This window comes from Macaca thibetana, chromosome 5 (genome assembly GCF_024542745.1).
Source record: "Macaca thibetana thibetana isolate TM-01 chromosome 5, ASM2454274v1, whole genome shotgun sequence".
Taxonomy (NCBI): domain Eukaryota; kingdom Metazoa; phylum Chordata; class Mammalia; order Primates; family Cercopithecidae; genus Macaca; species Macaca thibetana.
Genome location: NC_065582.1, coordinates 130,143,493 through 130,163,431, shown reverse-complemented (window position 1 = coordinate 130,163,431; position 19,939 = coordinate 130,143,493). Strand labels below are relative to the sequence as shown.

The window sequence follows — 19,939 nt, the reverse complement described above, 5'->3', positions numbered from 1 at the left end:
ACACAGAAAGACAAATATCACATGTCCTCATTTATAAGTGGGAGCTAAATAATGTGTATACATGGATGTAGAGTGTAGGATAATAGACAATGGAGACTTGGAAGGGTGTGGGGATAGGAGGCGGGTGGATGATGAGAAAGCACCTAATAGGTACAATGTACATTATTCTGGTGATAAATACACTAAAAGCCCTGACTTCATCACTATGCAATATATCCATGTAACTAAAATTATATTTGTACCCCATAAACGTATACAAAATTTAAAATAATAATAATTTATTTATAAAACAAAAAAATTGAATTCACAGTTGCTTGGTTTTAGTTTTGTTTTTTGAGACAGGGTCTCCCTCTGTCACCTAGGCTGGAGTACAGTGGTATGATCATGGCTTACTGAAGACTTGACCTCCTGGGCTCAAGCAATCCTCCCACCTCAGCCTCCCAAGTAGCTGGGAGGATAGGCACATACCACCACACTCAGCTAATGTGTGTGTGTGTGTGTGTGTGTGTGTGTGTGTGTCTGGAGATGGAATCTTGCTATGTTAACCAAGTTGGTCTTGAACTCCTAGGCTCAAGCGATCCTCCTGCCTCAGCCTTCCAAAATGCTGGCATTACAGGTGTAAGGCACCATGCAAAGCCAAATTCATAGTTTTAAAGATACAGTCTCTCCTACTGAGTAAGTTTCCTTGACTTTAATAAGTTTGCATAAAAACAGCTTACAGGAATACACATGCCTTGATGCTCACAGTATTTCTTTTATTATACTTTGTATTAATCTCCTGACTGGTGTAACTGAGAATTTTTCCTCCTAATCATAAGTGAACAGAGTAAGAAATAAAAAACACACTTATTTTTCTTCAACAGTTTGATTCCTCTAAAGTGGCAACCAAAGCAGCCATTTAACATGAGTTTCCCTCCTTTTCCTATGCAGTTGAGTTATCCCTATAAAATTTTCCTCTCTTCTCCTCAAAGTCCTCAGGCTATGAAGAATCTTTTCTAGCAGTTCATGTTTCTCAAGAAGTTCTATTTTTCCTTAAAGTACCTGACCACACTTGATCTTTCTTTTAAAAAATGTATTTTAGATGTAGGAATTGATAACGCTGATAAAATTCTAGAAGCAAACAATAATATAGCTGTGTTGTACAGCATGAGAGAAAAACTGAAAAACTATATTTTCCAACACTTAGGGTAGTATATACAAAATAATCGGGCTTCCATTTTAACAAAAAATTTTAATACAACTAAATGTACTTTTTCCTAATACTAACTGGAGCATAATTTAATCTTGGCAAATTGTGAGAAATGCTCACTAGAATAAAGAGGAAGAAAAAAGATTACATCACCACCTCAGGGTGGTGGGGAGGATCATTATGAACATCAATATCAAAGGAGTGGGTTAATGCCTATTAATAGGGAGTTCTACTTGATATAATGCCAGATGAACCCATTTTTGCCCAAATAATAATGAACTTAGTACTGACTCACTGTTGGAATATGTCTGCAAACTGATCTCTCTTTTTCAAGAAGATGTTCGCTTACACGGAGCCACCCACACCCTCTCCAAAGCTCTGCAGATAAACTGCATCTGGACATGGGTGAAAAGGAGGAGAAGAAGGAACACAGCAGAGGATGGTGCTCTGATATCTCATCTCCAACAATATACTAATCAGTTTCTACTGACAGACTCTGAATCCAAGAGCAAATGATTTCCATTTCAAAGCGTCCCCACTGCCTACAGAATGTAATTCAAATGCCTTATTCCAGGCCCTGTGTGATCTGGAGTTTTAAAATCCCTTCTCAGTGTTTCATCACATCACTTCTCTCACTTCAAACTGGACTCCCTTTGCCACTTATGTGTTTACTCATACTGATCCTATATCCTAAGAGCCTTTCTCTCATCTCTCCTAATTCTAAACTGGCTCATATTTCAAGGCCAACATCAAAAATTATTTCCTCCGGAATAAGAGTATTCTCAATGGCAAGTAACTATTTACTATATCCCAACTACTTTAACATGTTACTCATTTATCTTTGCAGCAGCTCTGTAATATAGGCACAACTATTATCTCTATTTTAAAGACAATGTAAGTAACTTGCCCAGAGTCACACGGTAGTGAAGAGCTCAGACTTAAACCCAAGAATCTGGAGCTCTGCCCCTTCACCATGGTGCTAAACTTCTACCTACTGACACTTATCCCAAACTGCTCTGAGTTCACTATCTGATTGTAGGGTATTGGGTCGACTGCTGCTGGCTGCGGTAACATAAAATCCAATTTATATTGGCTTAAACAATGAGGGAACTTCTGAGCTCATACAGTAATTCCCCAGGAAGGTCAGTTCCTGTGCTGGTTAAGTCAGCAGATTAAATAACCAACTCCTCAAGGAATCAAAGTCTCCCATCTTTCTCCCCATCAACCTCTGTGTGTCAGCTAGGTATTCTAATGGTTGCAGCACCTCCAGAGATCATGTTTTCATGTGCCAAAGCTTAAAGACTAAGCTTCAAAATCTCCTATTAATGGAGAATTCTTGTTTCCCACCCTTGAGGTGCAGGGATATCAACACATAACTCCAGGCCTTTCTTATCCCCAGGAAAGTGGCATGATTTGTCTAACTGGTAAATTTAAAAGAGCAACTAGGCATGCTTAACTCCGTTCTGTCTTCTTTCCTCTTCTAGGGAGCAAGCCTGTCAACCAAGAGCATACGCTTTCCTCTGCTTCTCCAAGCAGTAACTCTTGCCTTATCAGCCCTTCTGCATGGGAAAGCTGCCTCCGCAAGGCTCTGTCTGTGAATGCCTAAGTCTTCCCAATTCTGAGGGGTCAGAACCAGCAACCCACTTGGCTAAGAGAACTGAAGCTGTATCCTCCAACTTAGCTTATTGGTTAAAAGATAAAAGGATGATTTGACTTCTATGTTTATTCTTTGTTTTATTTCTCAACTTGTTCAGAACTGGGGGAAGGAAGGTGCTATTTATTGGGTCCTTTCAAACAGCCAACAATATTAGCAGTTCCCTGCATATATCATTGGCCACAAGTAAGTCACACTCAGTCCTAAACCGATCACTGGCAAAGGGATAAATTTCCTGACTACCTCACAACTAGGAAAGGGTGGAAAACTGCAACAAAATCAGGACTCTGCCAACATAGAGAAGGGAAAAAGGGACTACTGACTAAGCAGGATGTTCCTGGGTTCCAACTAATAGCTTATTAATCTTGGTGTTTTCCATAGACCCAATCACAGGATCTAACACAGAATTTGATCAATAAATGTCTTTGGAATCCAGCTGGATTACTACTACTACACATATCTACAGCAAATATAAGAGGGAAAGGCTTCTTTTAGCCAATAATTTCATATTTCTTCTGTTCCTGAATTCTCATCTCTTAGATCAAGTTTGTTCTAGATTGTAGGGAAACTCAATACAGTAAGAACACCAAAGAATGAGTGTCTATTTTTGTTAATAATTCTCTCCTGCTCATTATTACTGAACCATTTCAAGAATGGAAGGTACAAAGAGCAATGAAATCTGCTCTCCAATGCAGACACCCTCCCCTCCCTGATCCCAGCCCACCCATTCAATTTCCCTTTGGAGGAAAGAAAGGGATAAATTTAATAAATAACCAATCTTGGGAGCTGTCAGGAAAGAACTCACAGGTCATGGCCCAAACTCAAGAGCCTCCTGGGTACTAACAATAAACCATTTCTTACTATGAAAACGTGTCCCTCTCCTTCTCCCTTTCATTTAACTTATAAACTCTGGGAACCTAAGAAATCATTGCTAAAAGAACTTAGCTGGGACACCAGAAGCTATGTGCCTCTTTTACATAAAACTGCTCAGTTATTTTTTTTTAATTTTATTTTGTGCCAATTTTATGTTTAAGTGTCACAGAAGCAAAATGTCATCCACATAAAATTTTCAAAGTCAACTTTTCTTCAGACATTTGTAATTCAAACTTCAGAAAAACATAAACTGGCTTAATGCAACTGTCATTTGATATTTATATATTATCTTTCCCTTGGTAAGCAAAGACTTCTAAAAGTAACTAAACTATAACATGATAATACCATAAGGTGTCATAAATGAGTGACAGTTCTATTATAGGGGATTTATACATATATACACATGCATATATAAATGTATCACATAGAAAATAAATATATGTATGTACTTTGTAGTTATAAACAGAGAAATAGAATAAATTAAGGTATCAAGTTGTAAGACAATTTGGTGTGAAAATGCCACAAACTTAAAAAAAAGTGAGGGAAGTGTATGGTCTGACCAGAAAATTGAGATATATGATAAAATGTAGCATAATTTGAGCAAATTAATATGGCTTCCAAGCTCAATTGCATCTTCTAAATTCAAAACAAAGCATAAGAAATGTGTTTGTTAACTTAAAACATCTGTTCCTACCACATGAATATGAAAAGGAATAAAAATGCATATGGATTATTCATCAATAAAAGTACAAAATCTCTTGTGTTATTCCTCTCACACAATTATTCTAAGAACATATAAGTTCCCAAATAGGAAACCAGCACATCTAATTATGATGGACAATCTATAAAAACCCAGCAAGGACAAAAAAAATCCTCAGAGGCAGGTAGAGCCCAATTCTCACTACCTGACACCTAAAGGTACAAAGTTACTCCCTTTGAGGAACTAAATGGGGAGAAACCCTTCACTGCACACTCTAGTGTAAGGAGATTTTTTTCACCCTCTGTAAGGGCTTCTTTCCTTAGGCAGAAACACACACCTCTAACCTTCTATCCACAGGTGAGAACACAAATCAGAAAAGCCTGCCGCTGCTATCTCACTCCTGATTCTGTCTGTCTAGTCTCAACTTGAATACCTCTAGTTAAAGGAGCTCATTACCTCTCTAAATTTATGACAACACCTAGCACAGTAATGATGTGTTGCAAAAAAATAAGTTTTTATCACAAAATAAGTACATTTTAATAAAGAGTGGCATCCCCCATTTAAAAGCATATTATTCCGTATTTTAAAATAAAGACCAGAAGCATAAAAAATGATGAACTTTTGCTAAACTGTAACTTAAAATGGTGATATCCTACAATATTCAATACAAGGGTATTAAGAAATTACCCAATACTTTTTGGGAAATGAAGGAATGGCTGATTGTATTGCTTCCCCTCTAAGTGCATCCTCAGGACGCCAGGTATTCTCCCCACTGCTGAGAAGTTCAAGGTGTTTCAATAGCAGCCACTAGCCACCATTCACTAAGTGTTTGTGGGGATTTCAAGCACTGAATAGCAAAAGCCTCCAATTTTTCATTTATCTTCTCTATAAAATCTCTTGAGCATGTTGATGAATACAAGGACAACGCAGTTCTGAGACATTTTCATTTCTAGAGGGCTGTCTCTTTTGTGTTACTGTTTCAAATTTTAAAAGGTAACACTATAGCACACCAATTTTTAAAAAGACTCTAACATTGAAGAGCTCTAATGGTCTCCCTTAAACCTCCTTAGCCCTAATAAACAAGGTCTACAGATTAGACCAGAGGTTCTCAAATTTTTTTCTGCTCTAATATAAATGATGGATAACACTCCCATGAGTTTAAAAATTTCTAAAACTTTTAATGGAATATGTACAATTAACTGTAATTTTACCCCTTTTATTAAAGAAATCATTGATGCATAACAATTGCTTGGTTAAAAAAAAAAAAAACCACGACAACCACAAAAAAGAAAACATATTTAGCAATATGGGGAGAGTAGTGTTATAACTGTGTTGACTTCAAAACCTGTTCAAATTACATAAACAAACAAAAACAGCAATCAGGTACTATAACAAACTTTGTGTTACTTTTCTCACAACTGCTGAAAGTACTCCAGTAAGCTTCCACCCAGGGTGAGAACCATCCATGAGGCTGTATTTTAAGTACTAGAATACGTTAAGAATTTTAAAACTCTAATGTTGCACTGTCCAATATAGTAGCCACTATCTATGTGTGGCTACTCAAATTTAAACTTTAATTCATTGAAATTAAATGAAATCTAAAACTCAGTTCCTCAGTATTGTAAGCCACATTTCAAGTACTCAATAACCACATGTGGCTCGTAGCTACCACACTGGTCAGCACAGCTGTAGAACATTCCCATCATCACAGAAAGCTCTACTGCACAACACAGCGCTCAGGAATCTTGGAGAGAAGCTAATCTAACTCTCTTAATTTACTAATTTAGAAACTGAGGCCTCATTTCATTCAAGCAACTTACTCCAAGCTACACAGCTAGTAATTACAGGGCCAGAAACTGAACCAAGACCCTGGACTCTGTAACTCACTCATTTCCACTCCGACATCTTGTTACCACCTGAATGATGTGAGTACATGTTCCTTGCAGGAACAGTTCTGGGTTCTTTCACAAGTATGTTCTTAGTTAACTGTCACATCAACCCTAGGAGAAATATAATCCCCATTAAGCAGATAACGGAAGTGACACCCGGCTGTATAAAGTATTGTATCTGAGACCACACAGCATGTATGTAGTGGTGCCAAGATTCAAACTCCAAAGCCTGGATCTTCCTGCAGTGTTACACATACTCAACATTCCACATTTTTTAATTATCCTTGAAAAATATTCTTTCAAATCTGCTAAGAGTTAGTGCCCCGTGATTCACTTTGTCAGCATTTCTCAGCAAAAGTATCCCAAGTAGGAGAAATCCCAACACTTAACGCTTTTGATGTAGGGAAGAAGACTCATTTATCCAGCCTTGACAGGCATCACTGCTATAGAGCAACAACAACAGCAGCCAGCCTTTATTGAGCACTGTAAGTCACAGCACCGGACGAGGTGCTTCATGTTCATCTCCTTTAAGCTTCACGACAATCCTGAGAAGTAAATAGTTCATCTCCATTTCACAGACAGAAAAATTGAAGTGAAGGGTCAAGTCATTGATCCCAGGAAGAACTTTAAAAAGGATATGTGTTTGCTTGTGGTGATGCAAAAGGAAAGTTTTTTTAATACTTGATATAATTGGAAAAGAACAGAAGGTGTGTGAAAACTTTGAAATAAAAAATTAATTTTCCTCCTCACACTGGATGTCACAGTTAAACCTATTACCTAGGTAGTTTCCCTCTGATGGATTCCTGATTTACAACAGTCACACTGTCTTCCACAAGGGCTGACTTTAGAGAAAGTCTTGTGAGCCCAGGGGTGCATGGGTATTACGGGGTAAGAAACACACCCCCAAATAGATTATTCAGTGTTTTTGGAGTTATTTTAGTCCCTTCTGGTCATTTCTCACTCTAGGAATAAAAAGAAGAGAAAGTTACAGAAGATTGTTAAAAGACAGACAAGGGAGAGAGCTGAAGTCAGTCCATAATTGAGAGACAGCTACACATGCTTAGGACTTAATCACCCCAGGATGTCACTGCAAGTCCAGACAGCTGTCAAAAATCAGGAAACACAACACAATACAAGGCGGGGGGAGGTATATATATACACCTATATACATATATACACATATATAAACATATATAGTACATAATACACTGTACATTGTGTTTTTTAAGATGACATGCCTGTCTAAACATGTTTTGCATCATGTAGTGAATGTGGTGCACACCAGTGCAGGACAGCCTCAGTTAAATGGGAAAGGGTTAGCCAGGGACAGTTGGCTTTTGCAGGAGGTCAGGGACACAGACTGACAGAGACAACTGCATGGCAGTTGTGGCAGGGAGGGGGTGGGCATATAGGAATGAAGGTGGTGAAGTAAGCTAGTTGTGTTCAGAGACAACCAGTGGACTGAGTTGGTTGTGAGAAATAGAATGCTTGATCAGATGACTTCAGAATCAGAACGAGGTTTGAACTTTCTTTTCCGCTAGCACTTACTATGTAACTTTGGACAAGTGACTAATTCCTGAGTCTCAACTTCCTTATCTGTAAAGTAAATTAAAAAAAAAAAAAAAAAAAAAACTATTTCCTGGGTTTGTTGAGTATTAAATACATAGTAGGTGCTTAACGACTGTCCCTTCCTCTTGTTCTTCTTGGTTGCTAAAGAGAAATTGTGTTATGGCAGAAAAGCACAAGCCAGGCACTGCACCTTGGTGTCTTTCCCACATTATTTTCTTTGCAACAACCTTTCAGGAGTGGCTTTCTTTGTCCTCATTTCACATCAGGGGCAATAAGAGATTCCAGAGGTGATGTAACTTGCCCTACGTCACAGAGCTGGTTTGTAATAGAAGAGGAAGGATCAAAACCAGGTGTGTCTGACTGCCAGGGCCATGAATGTTCCACTGTATCTGGCAGCTTCCTAAGCAATGAGTGAAGAGATTGAAAGATATCAGTGAGAGGAATCCTCACAAGACAGGCTGAGAGTTAGCATTATACTAGCAGCTAGTGCCTAAATCCACGCTCTCATTTGCTTGATACGCTTTATGAACTCTGGGTGAAGCTGAGGCTTCGCCATTTTCAACCAGAATAACCTACTTCTGGTTACTCACCTGGGAGATGAACAAACCTCAAGAATTTCACATCCTCGCCCCAGTTTCCTCATCTATAAAATGGACAGTCTGGACTAAGAGATTTCTCAAGTCACTTCTACCTCTAAAACAGTGAACATGTGGGTAAAACTACAAAGTTTGGAAAAGGGACACCAACCACTATTCTCAGAACCAGCTCTTGAAAATGATGCCTCTTACACTAGAAGCCTTTGTCACCCAAAAAGTTGTATAATTAGAGAATCCTAGAATCATATAGTAATGTTCTTGTACTCTTTAATTCAAAATGCATGAACATACATTGACTCTCCAGTTTCACTGATGTAGATACAATGCTTTTCTTTAACACTAGGGCATGCAGAGAGAGCGCAGCAGCGAATGATGTAGATAATAAACCAAGTCCAGGATGCATCATCTACCTTTTCCAGTTTCATCGTCCTTAAAATGGAAAGAGAACTTAAAGTGGTTACAAATAAACCAGAATGCAGAATCTCTCTAGGTTTTGAAATATTTTCTCAATCTTTTATAGCTGTTTTTCCTACACTTAATTTGACAGCAATTTTTTAGTGACTCACCTCGATGGAGTCTTTTTAAAGTATTTAGTATAGTTTCCCTAGAAACAAGCACACTACTTTTCACTTTCTCATTTCAGCAGTTTAAGTAGATAAGTCCAGTGTTGCCATTCCTCCTCTCTGGCACCTTCAATGGCTCACCCACCTTCCTGAAAGGACAAGCTAAAGTCTGCACAAGGCTCAGCATGCTCTGACCTCTGCCCTCCTCCCTGACCTATCTCTTGCCATCCTCCATGCACTGCCTCAAATGCCCATAGGAGCTCTTGCTTCAGACTTTACATTTCTACTCCCTATCTCTGGAATTCTCTCCCCTTGGATATCCACCAGGCTAGTTCTTATAATTACCTCTTTCAGTATGTCTTTGTTCAAATGTCACCTTCTCAGTGAAGCGTTCCCTATCACCCTATCTAAAGTAGCTACCTTCATCCCCTATTGAGCCTTTTCTATCCCTTCCACCTCCACAACGTTTTTCCCCATAGCCCATCTATCTGACATTCTATATATTTTACTTATTAGAATTCAAGCTCTATGAGGGCAGGAATTTTCATCTGTTTGTTCACAGATACATTCCAGTGCATAGAATAGCAGGTCTGTAATTGTCACTCAATAAATATTTGTTTAATAATTTTATTATTGCAATAAATACATTGTCTCTCAGATTGAATTGCATAACTACAATAATAAGTATCTCAGGCTTGAAGAGGTTCAGAAACAAGTGTAGCAGGCCAAGCTCAGTGGCTTATGCCTGTAATCCCAGCACTTTGAGATCAGGAGTTCAAGACCAGCCTGGCCAACATGCCAAAACCCTGTCTCTACTAAAAATACAAAAAAAAAAAAAAAAATGGCCGGGTATGGTGGTGTGCATCTGTAGTCTCATCTAATTGGGAGGCTGAGGCAGGAGAGTCACTTGAATCCTAGAGGCAGAGGTTGCAGTGAGCCAAGATCCCTGCACTCCAGCCTGGGTGACAGAATGAGACCCTGTCTCACACACAAAAATAATAATGATAATAAAAGAAAGAAAGAAAAAGAAACAAATGTAGCAGAGCCTTGGTAAGCAAAGAAGTCACCTGGAGGAATGAGGAGTCTGCTGGTGTGGGAGGGTGCAGCCCACTAACCTGGAGCAGCCATGAGCCCTGGGATGAGCTAGGGCATGGTACAGAGGGAAGCAAGGTCATCCAAAAAATTCAAGTTGGTTGGGTTCTTTCTCCTTTTAACTTGATCAAACTGACCTCTCCAATTACTTGATCCTTTCATATTCGAATGTACAATAACACATAGCAAAGTTAAATATAGAAGATGGTCTAGCCACTTTTTTTCACATATAGGCAGAACAACAGAAGAATACAGGATGTCTTGTTCCACCCTTAATGGTCAATTACCTCTAGCAAATCTCTTCATCTCTCTCTCATCCTTTCCATGAAGAGGGGGAAGAGTATGAAATAATACATGGCCTGCCTATTTCATTGGTCTATTATCAGACATATGAATACTTATGAAAAAATATGGAAAATTTATGAAGTAGTCTACACAATAAATAAATAACTACACAAAAAATAAATAACTCTCTTTTATTAGCATGGAAAACTGACTTGTCTAAATACCTACTACAGCTCCCCAAAAGTGATAACATATTTTAGAGCAAATGATTCCTAAAACATATTAAAGAATAAACAGGGCAGAATATGGAATGACAAATAGAATAAAAATGGCTTTTTCCTAATTTTTAATAGAAAAATATAAAGAAAAAATATAAACCTCTCGAGCAGTAACTATAGCATATAAAGTACAGATTCAAGAATATTACTGTGAATATCTACAATTATCTAGACTCTTAGATACTTCAGATATTCCTCATCTATTTCAATACCGCAAGGATAATCCAAGATGACTTATTAATATCACACGTCAATAGCATGTTGTGATGTAAATGAGCAAACTCTTTCCAACCATCTCAGTTCAGTTTTATTATAGCATTTATTAAACCAAAATAAAAATATGGTGAAGAATGATTTGTCACACCATTTATTAGAGTTGATGGAGTGTAGACAGTCTTTTCAATAAGGCTTTAACACACTGTTATGCACCATAGTGCATTAGCAATGAAAAGAAATGCATGAGACTTACATCACCTTTCCCCCCAAGTCATTCTGACATTAAATTCAAAATCAATTTTACCCTATATGTCAAGAGTTCAGAAACAAATGTTAATTTATTTGCTGTTCACCAAAACTTAAGTTTATAATTCAATGTAACAACAGAAATCCTTCCTATTCTACTTAATTTAATAATCATATTTTTTTTGGAGAAGGGTTCAAAGTGGGAAGCAAAGTGGGAAGATAAGCAAATTGTGTGTCAGTTTGTATCTGACAAAAGGATGGGATCTAATTTTCTCTCTGATTAAAAGAACACAAAGAACGGCCACAGAATGCTAATTGTGTGTTGAGTGTTTGGATTTCTCTTCCAATACCTGAGTATCCGAATGGAACTAATTCACTCTGGAAAAGGTATTAAATAATTGAGCATCATTGTGCCCGAATGAGGGCTAATCCTCAAACTGTGAAGAAAAATAAACATATTCTACAATGATAGGGTCAACTCACTCACTCAGGAACTTCAATCAAGCATTTTACATTCAAATGAAAGAAACCAAGTATGTAAAGAATGACCTACCGCCAACAAGGAACCCTGATAGACACAAGCACCTGTGGAGAAAAACAAAACAAGAATTAAAAGGGATGCATAATAAACCAGTAGGTACAGCCCCAGCAAGCTTGCTGCTAAAACTGCATCTACATGCATCAAAATCAGTAAAATATGCTTCTTCCAAAATCTTAAAAGCTTGAGCATTCTTCCCCTGGGGAAATAATCCCATACACCAAAACAACATTCCTTGGACACACATAAGGAAAAGCATCATTAAAACTTATGACTTGAATTTTAAGATAAATGTATTTATAACGGCATGCTATAAATACAGTAAATATTTTTCTTGGTGATAAGTCAGCAAAGCCTCCATAATCCAATCCCATTTACTTATGCAGGCTTCCCTGCCACTGTTTGCTTACACTAAGTCTCCAGTCCAACCCAAGAGGCCAACTTAGAATCCTGTAATATATTTACATGTCTCAATGCCTTTGCTCATTTTCATTTCCTACAGGAGATGTATTTTGTCTAGTCAAGCCCTTTAAACTTGATCCCATCTCCTTTGTGAAACTTCTCCTGCCCACCAGATTATGTTCCTCTGAGCTCCTAGCACTTTGTGCCTACATCCTCCATTTGTGAATTTATTCTTGTGTACTTCCTTTCTAAGGATGTTGAAGTGTTGCATCTACCCCACCACATTATATGTATGTGTGTGTGTGTGTGTACTACATATATAGAGAGAATATATACACTATATATACTGTTACATATATACTATTACATATAGTATATACACAAATATATACATATATATACATATGTACCCACTATATACTATATATAGCATATACACATATATACACATATATACCCACAATATACTATATATAGTATATATCATATATAGTATAAATAGTATGTGTAGTATTTGTAGTACACATATCATACTATAAAACTGAAATCTTAATTTAAAAAAATATACACACATTCCCAACCAATTTTTGAGCTGCACAACAGGTCTTGAATTAACTTAGAAAGAGATGGGCAGTGTGCTATCACCTACTCTCTCAGAAACTGAGTCTGCAAAACAGATTTGAACAGTATATACACACCAAGGTGAAGCATATCTTAACAGTGCTCCACAACTGGTTTCTAAAGAGACAAGGACATTATTTTACCATAGTGCTTACCTCTAATGGGTCATTTATGAAGTCCCAAAAATATTAACTTCTTAGGAAAGAAATGGTCTACCTTCTCCTCCAATAATGGAATTAAGAACAATCTTTAAGAAAACTGAGATGACTATTTATACTTAGGTTTGAATCAAAGATCTCTGTGGGTAAATTTATTGAAATAATTTTTATGTCTCTGACATTCTAATAAGAATAACTTGAGATAAAACCTTGAAGGAAAATTCTTCTTAATTGACTAATTTTTCCTTAAGAAATCTTGTTTCAAAGACATAGTAGTTCCGTCTATGTTATGTCATAAGAAAGGAAATATATGTATACACATGTGTGTGTATGTATATATATGTGCGTGATGTGTGTACGTAAAATAATCCTATATATGTCAAATAAATATATATAAACACAAGTCACTTTCTAAATTACTTTTATGGACATATTTAATTATTTCTGGTGTTTAGAAAATTTAGAATAAAGATCATCATCACTTAGGTACAATTTAACAAAATTTAAACTTTAGAATAAACAAGCAAAACTTAACTTTTAGAAAAAACACAAACAAAATTTAATCTTTAAAATAAGACTATCCTCAAATAATTTTATTGCTCTCTACAGCATTACCTTCCAAAGTCAATTTCTTTTCAAAGCTCCAAAGGAAATCAAGCACCTTAAGAAGTATCCGAGTACCCATATCAAAACCCATTTTTGGAAGTTTAGATAGCCATGATAAACTCACTGCAGTATGAAAAAAATAAAGTAGCACTGAGTGTGGCACCACATCTATACCCAGGCAAACTACGCATCTGCTGGAGACTCAAGTCAGAATGGTGTATAACTGCTGAAAAATTATATCATTAGGAAAAGGAATTAATTCAATTTCGGTTGCTCTGTATTGTACAATTCCAGAAGAAATAAGCTTTGCCCTCTGAGAGCTTTCCTAAAACAGAACAGTTCTACCCAGAAGGCAGCTGCATGAATGAGCCTCCATTAACGCAGCTTCCAAAATCTCATTTCTACTCTCTTGAGAAAATAAGCATTCCAGTGTGATGCCCAGTCCTATCAAACATTTATCATCACCCAATACCAGATGCAGCATCCGAAGCAAGCATGTTTCTCTCACACACTCACCAGCAGATGAAGTTGGGTTTGTTGACATGGGTACTGGGCGTAGCTTCTGGTTGAGAGCCAGAGTGGAGGTCTTTTCACTAATCCATCAGTTCACATAATACGGAAAACAAAATTACTCTCTCCACTCATTTTTTTTTTTTTCTTAAGGAGTACAAGAATAATTGCAGGTCTATCTGATGTTTGTATTTATGGCTTTCGTTGAACTTTAAAGAAAATTCCAGGCCGGGCGCGGTGGCTCACGCCTGTAATCCCAGCACTTTGGGAGGCCGAGGCGGGCGGATCACGAGGTCAGGAGGTCAAGACCATCCTGGCTAACACGGTGAAACCCCGTCTCTACTAAAAATGCAAAAAATTAGCCGGGCGAGGCGGCGGGCGCCTGTAGTCCCAGCTACTCGGGAGGCTGAGGCAGGAGAATGGCGTGAACCCGGGAGGCGGAGCTTGCAGTGAGCCGAGATCGCGCCATTGCACTCCAGCCTGGGCGACTAAGCGAGACTCTGTCTCAAAAAAAAAAGAAAAGAAAAGAAAAGAAAATTCCAGCTCAAGGTGAATTCTGTGAGGTGGTGCTGATTTAGGAGATATGAGCCTCCCTCAAAGGAAAACTGAGGAAAAACCAGAGACAACAGGAGGAGAGTTCTCTAACTCTGAACAAGGCCAGTTTCAGGGCACACAAGGCAGCTGAGATGCCAGGTAATTTAGGTTCTAACACCTCACAACCTGTGAGAAAGTGCATAAAGTTTTGCAGGTTGAAGTCATTTTATAGTGTCAAGAAGGAAGCCCAGATCCTGAGACCTGAGCTGCTGCTCTTTTCCTGTGTGGCTGGCGCATTTCTTGCAGGTCACATAGACAAAATGTTACTGCATAAAATTTAAACAAGTAAATGTCTGTTTTTAATCCCTTTTGCACATTATAATGTACTCCTTTATGAGATGACTGTATAAAATCTAATGTTTTTGGAGAAATTTTGAGATCTAATTTGCATATGTCCTGAAACCATTGGTAAACTGAGTAAATTAGAGAAGTTAAATCCAAGCACCACAAAATGTCAGACCCATTAGTTCAAAGAAGTAGTGGCAGATACAACCATTAAGATACGAAAAGATTTGAAGAGCATGGTACCACAAAAACATGACTCATTAGGAACAAGCAGCCACAAGTTGGCATTTAAATGTTCAGGCTTTATGTTGTGTTATAATTCAGCATATGGCTGTGTGCACTGTGGAGTACTTAAAATGGAATCATTTTCTGAACTGACAGGACAGCTCATGTCCTGATTATTGTCAACTAGGATTTAGATCAATTAATAGAGTAGTTAAAATGAAAGTGGGCCAACTGTTTTGGAACTACAATAAGATTTGGCATGAGGCTCCGACTTTGACATGTGGTAGTCCCCTCTCCTGCTCTGAGCCATGCGTTAAAGAGTATTTTATGATGATCTGTGTGAGGACAGTTGGGTGATATTGCCACCCAAGTCAGTAACAGTGAATACGGATAGCTGAGTCCTTACTAAAGGATGTATATAAGGAGAGTAATGCCCAGAATCCAATCTTCAGAGGGCAATGGAAATATAATTGATGAAAATAAGAGTCCACAACAACACCTCTTTATTTCCATTGCCAGGTAATTACAAAAGCCAAAGGATGCAAAGTTACAACCATCATCTAACATTTCTGTACTGAGAAATCCACCAAGGACCAAATGTTCCCATATCCCTACTGCTATTCAAATGACATTAACGATTGCTAGATATGCAAACTCCTTGAGCACAGGGGGGTTTTGGCTTTGGTGTTGATGTCTGTACCCACCTACCAGACATAACCTGACACATAACCCTTCAATAAAGGCTTGCAGAATGAAAGAATTATGTTACTTTTTTCCAGTCAAGGTCTTTTCTTCCCTAACATTGAGTTTCAAGCATAGAGTCTCTCAGCGAAACAACTTTCCAGGCCAGAGTGGAACCAACTACCCTAACTTACCAATAAATAAAACATATTGTCTATCAAATGGTCCTCTTCAATGTAACCTGTTAAATGGCATTTATAGGAAAAACCTGGGATTCAGGGTTTGTGGAAATGGCTAAAATCACATGGAGAGTGAGGGGACACAGACTAAAGCTCAATTCTCTTAACCTCCAATTCAATGATCTTTCTCTATCCAAAGGCAACTGTCTTATCTAGTGTAACTTCACAGGACTTCCATATGTCAACAGAACTCAAGATATTTCTCCAGAAAAAGCCATGGTAGAGTTTCTTCGATTCAGAAAGAAGCCATGTTAGAAGCTTCTTTGTGACTTCTTGATTTTATTAAGTTCTCAAATCATAGCATTAATACTTTATCAGTTTAGCAATATAAGGCCATATAAAATAACACTGCCAATAATTTGCTTGTAAAAAATTACTTTTCTTTTGATAATTAAAATAAATTTAGAGGCGAGGCACAGTGGCTCATGCCTGTAATCCTAGCACTTTGGAAGGCTAAGGCAGGTCACTTGAGGTCAGGAGTTCAAGATCAGCCTGGCCAATGTGGTGAAACTCTGTCTCTACTAAAAATACGAAAATTAGCTGGGCATGGTGGCACACACCTGTAATCCCAGCTACTCAGGAGGCTGAGACATGAGAATCGCTGGAGGCCAGGGGGCAGAGGCAGCAGTGAGCTGAGATCGCACCATTGCACTCCAGCCTGGGTGATAGAGCAAGACTGTCTCAAAAAATAAAAATAATAAAATTTAGAACCAGAACATTGCAATTGACCACAAATAAGGCAGCAAATACTGATTTCTTTTTCTTCTATGTTTGATGGTTAGCCAAAGTATTTCAGAACTATCACCTAATTGACTTCATTTAGTAAATGACAGAACTATAGAGCAAAGAAGTTAGGCAGTTCATTCAAGGTTAGTGAGCTAATCAGAGGCCAGTCAATATTGTTCATCTGACCAATTTTTTTAGCACTTACTGTATACTAGGAGCTGAACTGAAGATATAAGAATTAATAGGAGCCAACCTAACCCCTCAATAAGCACACAGCTAAGAGAGGAAGACCAAACCCATACCAACCACAATTATTCTCTCTGTCACTGAGAAGAAAATGACAAATTCTGCCATAAGCTGGTCAGCAAAGGTGTCACAAGGTACATCCCATCCAAAGAAGTATACATGTGAATGTCTCTTCCATTTTTAAAAATTATTCTCTAGATGGATAATAACAACTTGAGGAGATTTCTAAGATCTTTGAGGTTTCCAACCTTGATATCAATGCTCTTATTTTTTAAAGAAAAAGAAAACCTTGAGAGGACCAAACCAGAGGTCTCATCAGATGACAAATGGTTTTTTGTCTGTGGGAGTGATATTACTTAATTAAACTAATTAAATGAGATAAAGTATGTAAAGTGCTTAGCAAAGTGCCAGGCAAACAATACTTGCTCAAGGAATGGCTATGTTCATTCATTCATTCATTCATTCATTCATTATAAGATAAGCACCATTATGATGTGGGTGGAAACTCTCAGACATCTATCAATTTATCAATCCATTTTGTGAAATGGCTATAGAATGCTCTGACAGTAAGGTAAAACAATAAGAAGCAAAGTTTCCAAAGACTTTTTGGAGTAATATCCGCTCCCTGCCTCTCCCTCCCGCCCACCCCTCCTCCCCACCCCCGCCCCCGGCTTTCTGTGCTTTGCATCCCCGCCATCCCCACCTCCCAGTCAAAAGATTCGGCGCTTTTTAAACTTAGCCCACTGGATCAAGCAATCTTCCAAAGAGCGCACCCTGTAGGCTCTTAATAATAATGCCTTTTGTTGATTCCAGAGTTTTGGTTCTGAGAAGCTGCACCATTCCAACTGCCCCCTGGTGAGCTATCCGGGAGTGATAGTACGTTTTCTGAGTTGCTGGGATAGGATTCTAAATTTAAAAAAAAAAAAAAAAAAAAAAAAACCTGCCACCAAATGAAATTAATTTTTCTAAATACCAAGTTCAGGTTTGGGTGGCCTTGGGTGACTCTCTCATCTGGTTTACTATTATAATCAAGCCCTACAACCTTTTTTTTTCCCCCAAAGTACGCGCCCACACGCACATGTACAATAAAGTCATATTTCTACAGGACTTGCACTTTTGGGAGAAGGCTACACACGCCCCAGATGTGCCTTTCCCGGAGATTATACACCCTTGACACACATCCCGGAAGACTGCAGAAGGCAGCACCTGGACCCAGGGGAGAGTCCTCCACTGCTGTGCGTGGGTTCCCAAGGCCCCCCACTTTCTCTTGGGAAGCCGACTGGAGGTCGACCCGAGGCAGAGCTTTGTCCTCCCCGGGCCTCCCGCAGCCCCTAGTCCTGCGCCGGAGCTCGACCCCCGGGAGCCGCCCCGAGCGCCTTCCCAGGCACCAGGGCGGAGAGGGCGGCCGGCCCCGCGCCCGCCGCCGCCCAGCCGCGGCTCTGATTTGCGGCTGGGCAGGTAAACTCTTCTTCCCGCAGCTGGATGAATAATGAATGGAGCCGGGAGGGAAAGCCGAGAGCCAGGCGCTGTAGATTAAGCCGTCTTCCTCCCAGCCCGCCGGCTCCCTTCCCCCTTCCTAAGCACTGGCGTGGCGACTTCCCCGGTTCCTCGGAGCAGGTGGGAGATCAGAGCGCCTCGCGTCCCAAGGCCCGGCATCTCATGACCCCAAACTCTTGATTTACTTATTGACTCATTTATTTGGCTGAGCTTGGATTGCTTTTGATATCATGGCGACAACTACTCTCACGGCTTCCTTTTCTCTCCTGTGGCTCCGGGGTTTTACACGTAGCTTGGAGTCTCAGAGGAAAACCAGGAGGCGGAGGGTGAAGTAAAAGAATGAACCTAAACTCTTATTAACCACTTTTGTTCTGGGAAGCAGGCAGGTTCGTGCTTCTCCGTACTGGAGAGATTTCTTTCAGTGCAACTGAACTGCCCACGTCCAGAACACGCTCCAACCAGTTAGTTATAAAATCCTTACTGGACTTTAGGGGGAGACTAACTGAGGTAAGTAGGGCGGGAAAGCGATGGGGCTTTAAGATGAAAGAGTGTATGTTTCTTAGGAACAGAAGTATTTTTAAACAGGTAAGAGCGATTTTTCGTTCCTCACTTGTGCTCCACGCAGTTGCTTTCCCTTCGGGGCAAGGTAGGTGGTGGAAAGAAAAAGGATCAGTTTTAGAGATGTCACCTCCATCGGCCACCCACCCACCCAAAAGCACTTAGGGCAGAGAGGGAGGCCTTCTCGGGGGTGTAATCCGAATACAAAACAATCAGGAGTAGGAATCTTATCAGAAAAAGCCTACTCCAGTTTCACTTCCACCCCACCCTCCCCAGAAAAACTTCCACCCGAACCACAATACCATAAAACCTGCTGAGCTTTTTAAACTGCACGATCACTCACACATAAACACATACACGCACACACAGACACGCGACACCGCTCTCTCACCTTCGGAATGATTAGGCAATACTGCAAATTCTGCCAACGCTAGGGCCAGCCCGAGCCACACTTTGAGGACACCCATCGCCGCCTCGGCACCCACGATGGAGGAGCCCAGCCTTCAGCATCCAAGAAGCGGCTCGGCCAAAACGCTGGCTCCGGCGCCTGGAACCTGGGCGCACGGAGGGTGGGGGACCGCGGGCCGTTACCTCCCGGAAAAAGAGATAGACGGGCTGAGAGCAACACTCATCAGCCCGGAGGCACCGGAGCGGGCGGGGGGTTCAATTCACTCGCTGCTAGGGCGGAGAGCGCGCCGAGCTACCCCGCAAGGCAGGACGCCAACGTGAGCTTTGGGAGAATAAGAGGAGGCAGAGCACAGTTCTCCGCGTCAAAGTCTCGCCGGAAAGTTGCTGGTCACCGGCTGATGGGATCTTCCAGCATTTCCCTCGGGCTAGACCCTTCTGCTCCCGGGTCCCCGACAGTAGAAATCCTGGCTCTGGTTTGTCCGAAGCAGCTTTTTA

At 39.7% G+C, this 19,939-nt stretch overlaps 1 protein-coding gene across 1 annotated transcript in view; it reads right to left on the bottom strand.

Moving 5' to 3' along the window:
- The window catches only part of LOC126955312 (extracellular matrix organizing protein FRAS1), a 344,588-nt gene extending 325,079 nt beyond the window's left edge, over window positions 1-19,509 (bottom strand). Inside the window, exons 1-2 of the mRNA XM_050791751.1 lie at window positions 19,428-19,509; window positions 11,704-11,735 (exon numbers count right to left, since the gene is read on the bottom strand). Of these exons, the coding sequence (XP_050647708.1) occupies window positions 11,704-11,735; window positions 19,428-19,503 (108 nt within the window). The 5' untranslated portion in view covers window positions 19,504-19,509. The remainder of the gene's footprint in view (window positions 1-11,703; window positions 11,736-19,427) is intronic.
- Between the last annotated feature and the right edge of the window lie 430 nt (window positions 19,510-19,939).